This window comes from Vipera berus, assembly GCF_964194415.1.
Source record: "Vipera berus genome assembly, chromosome: 1".
Taxonomy (NCBI): Eukaryota; Metazoa; Chordata; class Lepidosauria; order Squamata; family Viperidae; genus Vipera; species Vipera berus.
Window position 1 is genome coordinate 173,137,479 of NC_138202.1, and position 14,270 is coordinate 173,151,748.

The 14,270-nt window shown below is 40.4% G+C and overlaps 1 protein-coding gene across 1 annotated transcript in view; it reads right to left on the bottom strand.

Annotated features, from left to right (window-relative positions):
* Positions 1 to 14,270, bottom strand: part of DNAH7 (dynein axonemal heavy chain 7) — a gene marked incomplete at its 5' end in the record, with an annotated part of 161,030 nt that overhangs the window by 23,417 nt on the left and 123,343 nt on the right. Inside the window, 6 exons of the mRNA XM_081341004.1 lie at positions 2,957 to 3,151; positions 5,113 to 5,239; positions 8,478 to 8,813; positions 10,108 to 10,241; positions 12,424 to 12,614; positions 13,431 to 13,585. Coding sequence (XP_081197130.1) covers positions 2,957 to 3,151; positions 5,113 to 5,239; positions 8,478 to 8,813; positions 10,108 to 10,241; positions 12,424 to 12,614; positions 13,431 to 13,585 — 1,138 coding nt within the window. The remainder of the gene's footprint in view (positions 1 to 2,956; positions 3,152 to 5,112; positions 5,240 to 8,477; positions 8,814 to 10,107; positions 10,242 to 12,423; positions 12,615 to 13,430; positions 13,586 to 14,270) is intronic.

Here is a 14,270-nt window from a genome sequence, read left to right on the forward strand (position 1 = left end):
TTGGGACGGGGATGTCTGTTACTAAGTTGTGTGGTCATTAAGTGCCCAATTTTGGGACCTTTTTTGCCACACTTATTAAAGTTGCCAATAGCAATCGTATGACTCCTGGACACTTCAACTGACATAAATACATGCTGATCACTAAGCACCCCGAACTTCAGTCATGTGACCAGGAGGATGCTGTGACTGTTGTGTCAGGATTAAAATTGTCAAAGGGTCATAAGTTGAGAACTAGCCATATGTATCTGCATGAATCATTTTTACAGTCCTACCCTCAGCCTCACACATACAAATATCCATGTATTTGTATATTTGACTGCATGTACATTTCCAATTTAAGCCAAACCTTTACTTTTTTTAAAATGAGCTATAATTCATGAAAACTCAGGTGATAGTTATCTGGTGCCTGAGGTGCCAAAAAAATATTGTTACACTACAGAAGATTAATATGGCTAGCTGTCTCAAGAAATTTATTCAAAACCCTTCATGGAAATCTCCAGCTATTTCCCAGTCATTAACTCCCAGTGGAAAAAAAAGTCTAATAATTTATTCTGAACCATTAGCAAACAATTTGCCTATTCAAAAAATGTGGTTTGCCAGAGGTTATCAAACCACTATCCTATGTCTCAATGGCATTGGAACTATTGCCAACAGCATGATGATAGCTCTACTTCCAGTCTTCTGGGGTGGCTTCTCAAAAACGTTTTGCAGAAGCTTCCTCCACTTGCTTCGTTCAGAATGGAAGGTTTTCCAACCATCTCCAACTAACATTAATGAAGGAGTCATTCACATTTATCTGCTTTTTAATTCTAATTTATTTTACATGCCGGGGTCGAAACATGAAGTCTCCTGCCTCAGAGGAAGTATGCTTGGTCATGAAACTGTAAGTCATTCCCCAGTTTGTCTCTGTGGTCTCCTTAACAACATACCAACCTAAATATTTTAGCATCCCCTGAACCCATTTTAGATTGAGAGCTAAAGTAGGTGATGCTTCACTAGAACCAACAGATTCTATTTTAAACCTAACACACACATGGAGAATAATAAAGGAACTGGAGGAGGAGCAGACTGCCGCCTCTCCACATACTGCGGTCCTAATCTCAACAGGATTACTATACTCCTTCAAGGATCTAGCTAACATAGGAGCAAGACACACTTTGTGTGTAGTCATGTCTATTGCTCTGCACCTAGCAATTTTGCTAAGACCTCAAGAAATGGCTTTTCCTTATTTTGTTCCATGAAAAGCGGTGGATTTGGAATCATTCAAGCATATCCTCTACTCCTTAGAAACACAGCAAATGTATTGCCCTCAGATAGCTCCAGAACTTGCAGTGTCTACGGCTGCCTACCCAGCAAAAAAACTGAGTTGTGAACAATTTGGACAAAGCAATACTTCATCATACTGGTCTATCAAGCACTGCTTATTAATATCCAAAACTAATAATAATCATGCATGACTGCCCAGAGAAGCCACTGAGATTTATAAGCATCCCAATAACTTCAACAGAAAGGAAGAAAGTCTGAAGGCTAACACAGTCTGATTTCCAGTTTTACGCCAAGTAAAATAAAGCAGCCCTTAATTAACCAAAGCCATGTAGAATCAACAGCAATCTTGAGGGAGGTGAATGTTTCATGAAGAGAGCAATAAAATATTAGCCACTTTGCAATTAAAAATTTGCCTGGATATAGAACCAATCAGAAACTGGCTTTCCAGAAATCTGACAAGATGGTCCAATTAGCAATTAATTGTGCTACAAACACAAAAGCTCTGTCAGATCCTATTCAGTTGCATGTGAGCTGAAGTATGTCTCAGTGCTGATCACTTTATCCCTGAACATACCAGCTGCAGCTGCTGCAAAATATCAGTATATCAAATAATCAGTCCTGATTATTAGCCCTGAAGCACATCTCCCTTAGACTGATGCTGGCCTTGAAAGCCTGCATCGATATATAGCCTGCTTTTCATTAAGGGTAATTCTAAAATGGGAAATTATAAAATAAATGAATAAAACCATATCAAAAGTAAAAACAAAAAACAAAACAGACCATGGCAACGCTGGATCTACAATAAAAAAACAGCAGCATATGAACTGTTCTGAATTTTCTTATAGTAGTAATCTAAAAGTTGATATTTTTCAATTGACAAAATTATTAAGATAATTAGAAAAGTAATGATTGTACTTTACGCATAGTTTATAAACACAGAATGCAAAAATGAAGATATATGTGGGATGTTTTAATGCTAAAGCAGAGATGAACGCTTATTGATTGATGATTATATTTATATGCTGCCCTTCTCCCTAAGGACTCAGGGCGGCTCACAACAATAAAAACTAAAAAAGAACATGAAAATACAAAATTTAAAAAAGAATTAAACAGTAGATATGTTCGATACATAGTAATTTAACCCCATAAAACCACATTTAAAACCATAGTCAGTCCAGGCCTGATTGTTGAAACATCCATGTCTTCAGGTCACGGCGAAAGGACCGAAGGTTGGGGACCATCCGCAGCTTCGGAGGCAGCTCATTCCAGAGGGTCGGCGCGCCCACAGAGAAGGCTCTCCCGCTAGGGGTCGCCAGCCAGCATTGCTTAACCGACGGAACTCTGAGTAGGCCGACCCTCTGGGAGTGAACCGGGCGATGGGAGGTTGACAATGGCAGCAGGTGGTCTCGCAAACACCCTGGCCCTAAGCCATGTAGGGCTTTAAAGGTAATTACTAGCACCTTGAATCGCACCCAGAGGACAACTGGAAGCCAATGAAGCTCGCGCAGGAGTGGAGTAACATGGGAGTATCGAGGAACTCCCATAAGTACCTGCGCGGCTGCATTTTGCACCATCTGAAGCCTCCAGGTTTACTTCAAGGGCAGCCCCATGTAGAGAGCGTTACAGTAATCCAGGCAAGAAGTGACAAGGGCATGGGAGGAATGTGTATGCCAGGTAATTACAGACCTACCAAACTATCGTATACGTTTTTCCATCCTTCCTTCAAGTGTATAAATTCCTTTCGAATACTTCTGAAGGTTGGCAAATCATCCAGGCGGCAGATTTCATCCCAGGACTTTTGGGGAAGCCAGGGGCAGGGATTAGAATAGGGATTGTCCAGGCCTATCCCTCCTGTTAACAGAAACTTCCACTCGTCCTCATTAATCTGCAATAATTTCAAATGAAATAAATGACTTAAAACTTTGGACATTCAAAGATGCAGTTGTTTTATGCAGCCAAAACCAAATTCAGAGACTGTATTTTTCCAAATGTGTTGAGCGTTGCATCTGATTGGAAGCTGATTGCTTATCTTGAGGCCTCCTTTATGTGCTAATGTCTACCCTGGACAATCATGCAAATATTGAAGAGAAAACAAGTAGAGGGAGGAGAACTCTTCTCTCAGATTTTCCTTGAGCAATGCTACTAACTGAACTCAAATGGAGGAAAGCTTAGTAAGACGCAAAGATTCAACTTTCAAGGTGTTCTCAGTGCAACCCTGCAAATTACTGGAAATGGGAGCTGTTGGTTGCTACACCAATGCCCTTTCATGGTCAAAGACAACCATTTTTAATCTGAGGGGATGAGGGATCAAATCAAATTCTTCCAAATCTGTAAAACTAGGGATTCTGGTCTGGTCTTTCAGCATAACTGCAAGGACCAACCATCCAGGAGGGCCTCAGTGTTAATGTTGATCTGCAAAGATATGCATCATTTTAAATTGTTTTTGAAAAAAAGGGTTAGCCCTTGCCTGAGGAACTTTTACTCAGGCAAAGACTAAGTTGTCTTATTCCACAGTCCTTCATAAAACTTTGCTCACTTGTTCTGTTTAGATTCATACATCAACAAGATATTTCCAGGAAATAGAGGAGCCCAAATGCTTAACAATACATCACTTTAACTGGTTGTGGTATTTTAGAAAGAGAACATTTTGGTGAGTTGGTTGCTTTACCTTCTGTGCCGCAAAAGTTTTTTTTCTTTTTTCTTTTTGCTTTTGCATCTTGCCTTTTCCTGGTAGCTTAAGGCAGCTTATGTGGGGGGAAGGGAAGAATTTTATCCCCATAAACTTAAACTCAACAAACATCCCTGTGTCAAGTGGGAAGTTAAACCTAAGGGTCCTGAATAACTGAGTGTCCCTAATAAAAAGTCAACCACATTCATACACGCATAGAAATGTAAACACACCCCCAACTCAGTAATCTACGGCATCATATACACTCCCTGTAGGGGACTTCTGAGCCCTGTCCCATCCTTTGCCCATCCCCTATAGTAGTAGTTGTCGATCAGAAGGTTGGCAGTTTGGCGGGTCGAATCCCGAGTGCCGCGTAGCAGAGTGAGCGCCTGTTACTCGTCCCAGCTTCTGCCAACCTAGCAGTTCGAAAGCACGTAAAAAATGCAAGTAGAAAAATAGGGACCACTACGGTGGGAAGGTAACAGCGTTCCGTGCGCCTTTGGCGTCTAGTCATGCTGGCCACATGACCACGGAGACGTCTTCGGACAAGCACTGGCTCTTCGGCTTTGAAACGGAGATGAGCACCGGCCCCTAGAGTCAGAATCGACTAGCACGCATGTGCGGGGGAACCTTTACCTTTATAGTAGTAGTAATGGAGGAAAGCTGCAAGATAAGGAAGAGCAGAGGGCCTGATTCTGGAAGGAGTGAGAGAAGCAGAGGAGGCTGGATCCTGGGATAAAGAAAGACAACTGTTTGGAGGGAAAAGAAGGATCTGACCTGATGCTGGTGAAGGCTGAATTAGGACAAGGGGGAGAAAACAAGCAAGCAGCAAAGGGACACATTAGGGTGGGATACAAGGCTAGATGCAAGCCAAAGAGAAGGACTGAAGGAGACCGGGAGCAACAGGGCAATGAACAGAGAGAATGGCAGGATGGGATGAGGATGCAGAAAGAAGCACGTTGGGAAATGTGTGAATGGGGCAGTAAGGGGCCAAGGGGCTGCTTTAAAAGTTTCTTTAAAAGTAAACAAGCAAGTCTGACCATTTTTGCCCTTTTTTACTTTCCTGCTGGAATTCAGAGCTTAGAAATATCTGTGGAAAAAAACTAGAGTATCAGACATATAGTAGGTACCCCATTATGCAAAAATCCCACCCAGTAAGGTGTTTTAGGAGCACTAACCAATTTATCATGCTTCAGGAGATTTACATTCAGGCCGAAGGAGAAGAGCAGCTTGTCTTTTTCAAAGAGCGAGCGGCAGATGTTGACATAGAGGGAGTAAGTAAAGTGATCTTTGAGAAGCCTCAGTCTGCAAGTATAAAAAAAAATAATTGAGAAGGGATCTAAAAGACGGCACTGTGGCAGCCACAAATCTGAAGATCCTTGAAATTTCAATTCTACAGGAGTAATCTTTTTTAAAAAAAATAAAGATTTTATTTTTAAAAAACTGCACAAGGAAGCTCACTAATCCCTCTTAGGAGATACCCTTCAGAGGCGCTCATATCTAATAGCCACCGACTTCCATGAACTGGTTCAACCCTTTTCTAAAGACTGCCAAGCTGGTTGCATTACACCTCGTGGTACCAAAATTCCCAAGTTGAATTACATATTTTGTAAAAAAAAAAAAAATGCTTTCTTCTGTCCTTTCAGGATCACCACTGGTTTTAATATATTGGAAAGGGGGAAATAGCCTATCCTTATCCACTTTATCCATACCAGGCATCATTTTGTAAACCTTAGTCATCTTCTCATTAATTCACCTCACAAATATTATGTTTTCTCATAAGAAAGCTGTTCCATCCCCTCCATTATTTAGGTGCCCTCTTCCAAACCTTCTCCAGCTCCTCTATATCCTTTTCGAGATGCAATAACCAGAATTACACACAATATTACAGATGTAGTCATGGCATTAATTTCTATAAGAAAAATATATTATTGGCACCTCCATTTTCAATAGTTTTTTATCATCCCTAACATGCTGTTGGCCTTTTTTTACAGCAGATGTGCCCTGTGTTAACACTTTCACTGAACTGCTTACTGTTATTTCAAAGTGTCTTTCCTCCAACAATTACCTTAACAACAAACTAGGGCCTAAACCAAAAGCAAGTGCACGTTATTTGTGTCCCTCCCCCCATCCCATCCCACTAAGCTATATTATGGCTTAATGTGGTTACCTGACTGACATAACTTACTAAGCATTGAATGCTACCATTTTGCCATACAGTCCATTTGAAAACCGTCACATTTATTCCTTGGTGCTCTGTGAGCTTGCTTGTTTTCTTGCAGACGTTTCATTACCACAAACTAGGTAACATCATCAATGCTAGTTTCATTACCTAGTTTGGGTAATGAAATGTCTGGAGGAAAACAAGCTCAGACAGCACCAGGGACCCCTCATGTCAATCTGGAGCTACAAATAATCTCCTTTATTAGTAAAGGTAAAGGTTCCCCCGCACATGCGTGCTAGTCGTTTCCAACTCTAGGGGCCGGTGCTCATCTCCGTTTCAAAGCCGAAGAGCCAGCGCTTGTCCGAGGACGTCTCCGTGGTCATGTGGCCGGCATGACTAGACGCCAAAGGCACACGGAACGCTGTTACCTTCCCACCGGAGTGGTCCCTATTTTTCTACTTGCATTTTTACGTGCTTTCGAACTGCTAGGTGGGCAGAAGCTGGGACGAGTAACAGGCGCTCACTCTGCTACGCGGCACTCGGGATTCGACCCGCCAAACTGCCGACCTTCCGATCGACAAGTTCAGCGTCCTAACCCACTGAGCCACCGCGTCCCTCCTTTATTAGTACATGTATTCAATTTCTGTTACTGCACTTTCCGACAGGCCCATGTAGTTTTGCAAAGCAGTATCTCTGAGCACTTACAATCACTACCCTTGTCTGACTACAGTTAACATTGCCAGAGACATAGTTGGCCCATTTAAAGTTGTAACAACTTTAATGGTAAGTAATGGTTCCAAAGTCAGGATAAATAGGTCCAAACACAAGAAAACAGTAAGCAATCAAACACCCAAAAAGTACAGAGAGGGTGGGTGTGTTTATTACTGAACAGTCCCAAGCTACCAATGAATATCACATGAAATCTAACGCTGAACTCAATTTTCACAGCACATTATTTTTTTAAATGACTTTTCAGTAAAGTCAACTTGAATGCTGTGTCCAATTAACTGAAGATACTGAAATTAGTCAAGCTAGGGCTGCCTAATTTTCTCAAGGTTTGGTATTTAAGGCTTGTTTTGGTATTTATACTGAATTATTAAAGAACACTTGGGAGGGAGGGGAAGCTTTGAATGAAAAACTTAGAAATGTTCCAATCCCAGCTCCACATCTTTCTTATACAGTTCTTCAAAGTGAGGCATTTATCTCTTTCAAAGTATTTGGTCTCCAACTTGCACAGGTAAAATATGCCCACAACAACAACAACTCTCTTCATATAGCCTTAAGCATATTAAAAACAGTTTATAAAAGCATACATTGCCTTGTTTTCATTTTACTAGAACTCCAACATTGAAAACTTAAAAAAAACAGACTTGTTTTGTGAAGCAGAACAGAACAAAAGCCACACTCTTTCTCTGTAAAAATCCACTCCTGCATATCCACAATGTCCCAGACTCCCCCTGATATAATTTAAGATGATTGCCATTCTGCACTGATACCTTTAGAACAATCTTGGAAAATAGAAAGTGGCATACAAATACTTTAACCAAATAAATAGTGGGAGTCTGAAGTCTGAAATAATCTGGAATTCTACTAACAGATCTAGGTCTGCTCACCCTGGTTCAAACTACAATAAAATACTCTTTTTGTTGGGGGGGGAAGCACATAGTTAATCCAATGAAATCAGTACACACATGCTAATTTGATTAATAGGGGAGGGCCTTCTCTGTGGGCGCTCCGGCGCTATGGAACCAACTGCCGGTTGAGCTCCGGATGGCATCGGACCTTCGCTCCTTCCGGCGCGGTCTGAAGACCCACTTATTTGAACTAGCTGGTCTGGCCTGATGGGGAACGTTAGGGTTTTTAATGGGTTTTTTATTGTTATTGTATTTTTTAACCGGGCGCTTGTTTAATTCCTTTTAAATTTTTGTATTGTTATTTATATATGCCCTGTTCACCGCTCTGAGTCCTTCGGGAGAAGGGCGGTATATAAATTTAATAAAAGTAAAAGTAAGTAAGTAATATGTAGCTTGATTAATACATAATTCCAGTCCCAGATTGGAGTTGTTTAGTAGACTTAGAAGAAAATCCCATCTCCATCTATTGGTTCCCTTCTTACTCATTTTTTTTTGTTAATTTTTAATGTTCAAAGTTTTTATGTTTTATATTGCTGTTTTATGATGCTGGAAGCCATGCAGAGTCACTCGACAGTGAGATGGGCAGCATATAAACTGAATAAATATATTTTGTGTAGAGCTTTTCAATATAATTAATAGCCTAAGTAACAAAAACAGAAAATCTCAATCCACCCATTCCTGCTAGATGCTCCATAGTGAGAACAGATGGTAAAAGCAGCAATAGAATCATAATTATTTCATATACCTTTCTTGCAAAATATCTGCCTTTTCTGAGTTGTCTATAGACATGATGAAGAGGTTGATGAACCAGGTTAAGGAATACTGGTACATGGGCTCAATATTGGCCAGATCGGCAATTGAAAAAAAGAGGATTGATGAATGAACTGCAATGGGGCGGTAGCCCATCCGGGCAACATCTATTTTCCTTTCTGTTTCTTCTGCTATAGCTTGCTTTTCTGAAATTTCATTAGCCAAAGCTTTAGAAGAGGATAATATCTTGATAGCAGTCTCGTCTTCCAAAATATTTCCTTCAGATGATGACAGAACTTCTAAAATTTTGTCCTCTATTTCCTGTAGCTGTCTATAACAGAGAGCTAGATTAATACCTTGTAGAACCTCTGAGTCATCTAATCCAAATATGATTTGATACAGACGAGGGACCATAGAATATTAAGTTACTTTAGAAACAAAAGTGGGTTTGAGGGATCAAATCTTTGAGAGTTACTTTAAAGTTTAAAGTACTTCCAAGAGGAAACAGACACAAAACGGATTTTGTACAACAATTTCTTGACCCATTCCAGAACACACACAGTTCTACATCAGCTTTCCCTAATTTGATGCTTTCCAAATGTGCTGTACTTAACTTCCATAATCCTCATTAAAATCTAAAATATAATAGAGTACATCTGCTGAAGAAGCCCATTTTACTGAAATCATGAGCTTTCCACTCTTGGAAAAAATTAATAGTGGGCTCAGTTCAATCCCTATCTCCTAAATTTCTCTGATCTATGCTAATCTTGGGGAAAGTCTGAATTGCTCTTCTCAATGGCTAGAGATCTTTCATAATTCTACTCTGTCCCTCAGCTGCCACTCTAAGCTGCATTTTACAATTGAAAAATAACGAAGTCCACTTTGGAATGCAGCAGTCTTTCCTAGTCTGTACTTTTCATATGTTTATCATCAACTTCTCACGCGTCCACTCACAAGAAAGATTCATTATTACGGTATTTAGAAAAATAAATCAAGAGAAGCCTCTGTTATCAAACAGCATCTACAATTTGATCTAGTATCAGCTATTTAGTACTTCACCATGCAGTAGCCAGATGTCAACATTAAACATTGGCACTCCCCTGTTTCCCCTTAAAAACTATTTAATAGCCTCTGAAAAAGTAGGAGATTCCATATAACCATCATGGACAGCTTGCATTAACCTCCATTAAGGTGCCTAAGTCCTTTATAAAAATCATCTAAGCCAGTGACTGCATCTTACAATGCTAAAGTCTCTATATGGAAGGATGGAAGGCTGAATTAACTTTGAGCCGGTCAGGATCGAACTCCTGACTATGGACAGAGTTAGCCTGCAACACGGCCTTCTAACCACTGCACCACCACAGCTCACATGACTGCAAGATGCTGCAACTATTGTGTTAACCCGTTCCCAAGAGCCCATATTGCAATCACATGACTACAGGGGCATTGTGACGATTTTAAGTGCAAGGACCAGTTGTACATCACTTTTTTCAGTGCCATCATAAATTTGAATGGTCATTAAATGGATGGTTGTAAGCCCAGGACTACTGTAGGTTAATTACTTTCTCTCTGTAGAACATTATCATTCAGTTGAGATAATTTTCTATCTAATAATAATTTGGTACTTTTTATTTTCAGCTCCTTGTAAGATCAGGGCTTGCTTTTCTTCTTCCAGATCTGGCCTCTCTCTTGCAACAACTATTCCAAGCAGCTGATCTTGCATCCCCTCTGAGGTTATCATGAAATTTAACAAAGTTACCTGAAAATTTCAAGAGTTCCAAGTTAGAATTAGAACCAGATAAGCCCAAACCCAATAGTAATCTCCAGCCATCCAAATAAGATACTTAAACATTAGGATGCTATGTTAGATTCTAATACAATGGTCTCCAACTTTCTTGGCACCAGGGCCAGTTCTGTGGAAGACAATTTTTCCACAGACCTGGGGGGAGAGATGGTTTCACTTTCGCTCCCTCACCTGCAGTGCGGCCCACTTCCTAACAATGGCGCTTGGGGACCCCTGTCCTAACATATATCAAACATTTCTGAGAAAGAGAAGAGAATAGCTTCTGCTTTTGTCTGAAAGTTGTCCTCTTCACCATATGGCAGTTTTCTCCAAACAAGTACTTCCAAAATATATTTTCATGATTTCTAGAATTCCTATACTTGTGGATAGCGGGTGAAAATTCTTGGAATTATACTTTCAGTACAAATGGAAAGTGCTAGGTTGGAGAAGACTGCCATAAAGTAATTCCCACCTAGTGGCCAGAAAATAACAGCATTCTATGCCCAAAGGGACCAATTGGAGCCCTAGTAAAAACAGATTAGCACAGATCATGATGGAGAAAACCTAGCTATTTGGTCATTAAGAATTGGCAATTACTTGGCTGCCACATAATCAGTCAAGCAAAATCTCTGGGTTGGACTTTGATAGACTAACTAGCTTTCAACTCAGCTGCTTTTGGAGAGAAAGTGCTATCAAGACAGGTTTTGCCCCATTTATTTGGGAACTGCAGGGTTGGCAAAATCTGATTGGTGGGAACACCTGCCTCCAGCTTCCTGTTCCACAAAGTTTTCCCTATCCTGAAACCAAGACACTTTGATGCTTTTTCTATTCTTCCTCATGGAGGCTGTTTGGTTCCTCCCACTCCCTTCCCCCTCCCAAAAAGCAAATGCAAACATTAAGAGTTGTTGGATGTCAATGGATTACAATGGGTTTTTCACATTCCTCTAGCAATAGCAATAACAATGAAACTTAGACTTATATACTGCTTCATAATGCTTTACAGCCCTCTCTAAGTGGTTTACACAGTCAGCATATTTCCCCCAACAATTTGGGTTCTCATTTTACCAACCTCGGAAGGATGGAAGGCTGAGTCAACCTTGAGACGGTCAGGATCAAACTCCTGGCAGTCAACAGAATTAGCCTGCAATACTGCATTCTAACCACTGCACCACCATGGCTCATAGCAGGACAGGGGTGACAAATTGCTGGCCCACAGGCCGGTTGCATCATGTGGAGGCTGCGCCCAACCCAGCTCCGGCAATGCAAAAAAAGTTGCAATACATCGCAACACATCACGTGACACGGCAAGTTTGACACCCATGCAGCAGGAGGTTGGGAGGCAGAGTGTAGTGAAAAGGGCATCAATAAAGAGATTCTTACGGCAATATAGAAAAAAGTAAAGAAAATATAATAGAGGAGCTTTTAATTTAACGTTGAGGTTTACCCTGATCCTTTACCCTGGACTGAACTGACTTTTGTTAATGCCGAAGATGAATACCTACCTGTTCAGAACATAGGGGAACCCCTGAAATTCATCCATGGAAGATATATGGCCTATTCACATTCAGTCTTTGTCATTTTTACTGTCTTCTTCCCATTGTTGGGTACTTTGTATTAGTATTAATATGCTTAAATATTTTTAAAATTATATATAATAGACATAATCTATTGGTGGAGCAGTGGGCTAATGCCTTCGTAAGTAACACCAGCTGCCTGCAATTAGTGCAGGTTCGCATCCCACCAGGCTCAAGGTTGACTCAGCCTTCCATCCTTCCAAGGTAGGTAAAATGAGGACCCAGATTGTTGGGGGCAATTAAGCTGACTTTGTAATAATGCCACTTAGGGGGTGTGTGAAAGCCCTAATAAGCAGGCATATACATAGAATGAAGGCTGCTGCTAAGCTTGTAAGCTGCCCTGAGTCTTCGGAGAAGGGCGGGATATAAATGGAATTAAAAAAATAATAATCACTCACATGTAGGTCAACGGGAGAGAGTGGAAAAAAGCATCTGCTCACGTTAATGTTATATGTGCATTATATATGCATGCAAATGCATAGGGAGAAGATTAAGAAAGGGATTGTGGTACTGCTAATAAAGACCATCCACTTGGTTATGAAACAAAAACCAAACCACCTGCGGTTCCCATGCAAATTGCTCACTTTGACGGAGGTTTCTGGGAGGTAGTGGGGGTTTCGCAGCTTGGTTGTAATGTAAAAGCGAAAGTCCGGAGCGTATTCAATGGTCGAATCCCCAAGGCGGATGCAGATGCTGCCAGCCTGCTTGAAAGTCTGCTTAAGCAGAAGAGGCTCCAGAATGGGGTCCAACTCTTCGCCGACATTTTCCAGCAGCACTTCGGTTCAGCCAGAAATTGAGACAAACCATAAATTTACAAGATGCAAAAACAAAGGGCAAAAAGCACACATGATGCTAAAGTGGAAAGCAGTCTTGGAGACCCAATAATTGGTAGAAAATATAAACATTTGCCATCTAACTCCAAGTGCCTATCTTTACTGTTACACATGACTATCGCTAATAAAATCTGATAGCTGTAATGTTAACACAGGAAAAAAATAAGGAACCTCTATTACAAAATTTGGAAAATTCATGGTTGGAAATATAGTGCCAATAAAATAATTTTTTATTCTTTTTGAATAGGATTGTCCAAAGAGATAAAATTATGCAAGTTGAACAAATAAATGTTGTAGGAGATGGAAGTACTACATATAATGAAGGCCAAGTATAGAGCTGAATCAGCATGTCATGAGATATATACCTTTAAAAGCAAAGCCTAAAGGAATTAAGAGAAAATTCCTTCAGTTCCACAAAGATGTTATAACTTATAAGTGATGAATAAAACTGAGAACATATGTGCAATATGGTCAAACTCCATTGGTTTTAATTTTGTCCTTCATATGGAAAATACAATCTGTATAATGCCAAAGATATAATTATTGTGAGAAATATTAGATGAGATACTATGTCCTAAATCCCCACCTGTCTGCAAGTTTTTCCCAATTTGGAGGACTATTAATTGCTTTTGAAATGTGAAATAGTTTACAATCTGATGTATTACATTACACCTAAATGATTCTAACAATTATAAAAATTAATCGTGCACTGTGCAAATTTGCAAGAAAAATCTACTTTTGAAGACTTGATAGCTTACCAGGTGTACCAAACTGAACACAGTTTTCTAGTGTTCGTACAAATTCACTGTCACTGAGCTTTATGACATGCAAGCTGTTGGCTTTTTCCATATTTTTCACCCATTTGTTTGCTTGACCCTGAGGGTCAATCATAAGTGGCCATCTTCTTGCATTTCTGGAGAGAGAAAACAATGGAATACCTCAGCTTTGTGAACTTGCATGGCACATTTATTTGGGGCTTTATTATGTCCACTCAATCAGGTCCAATTCTCAGAGACTGCCTAGACAAGTCCCGCCAATTTCCTTGGCAAGATCTTTCAGAAATGGTTTGCCATTGCCTCCTTCTTAGGGCTGAGAGAATGTGCCTGGCCCAATGTCACCCAACTTGGCTTTGTGCCTAAGGTGGGAGTAGAAATCATGACCTCCTGATTTCTAGCCAGATGCCTTAACCACAATATCAATGTGTCCCTTGTAGTTGAACACATTTACAAGATCCCGATATTAAAAATTAAGTGTTTTGTGAGCCAGAACAGTGTCAGGAATTCTCTCTTGACTTCCTTTGAAGACGTACCTATTTCCTTCCAGTATTATGCTTTCACTTTCTGGACCCTTGCAAAAGGAAATAAGCTAGCATCTCATAGTCCACAAACGTGTGAGATATAATCCAAGGGGAAAATAGAAGTCCCCTCTTTTTGAAGTAATCACTGGCATATGTCCTTTTTCCCATGCCAGTTATTGTTATCTACCCAACAAAATGAATGGATGCTCCACATTCCTTTCATAGAGGCCTTCCTGCATTCATCAGTTGTGTCTCCATTTCAGTGCAGTGTTGACTTCACTCCCCAGATCACTAAGCAAGC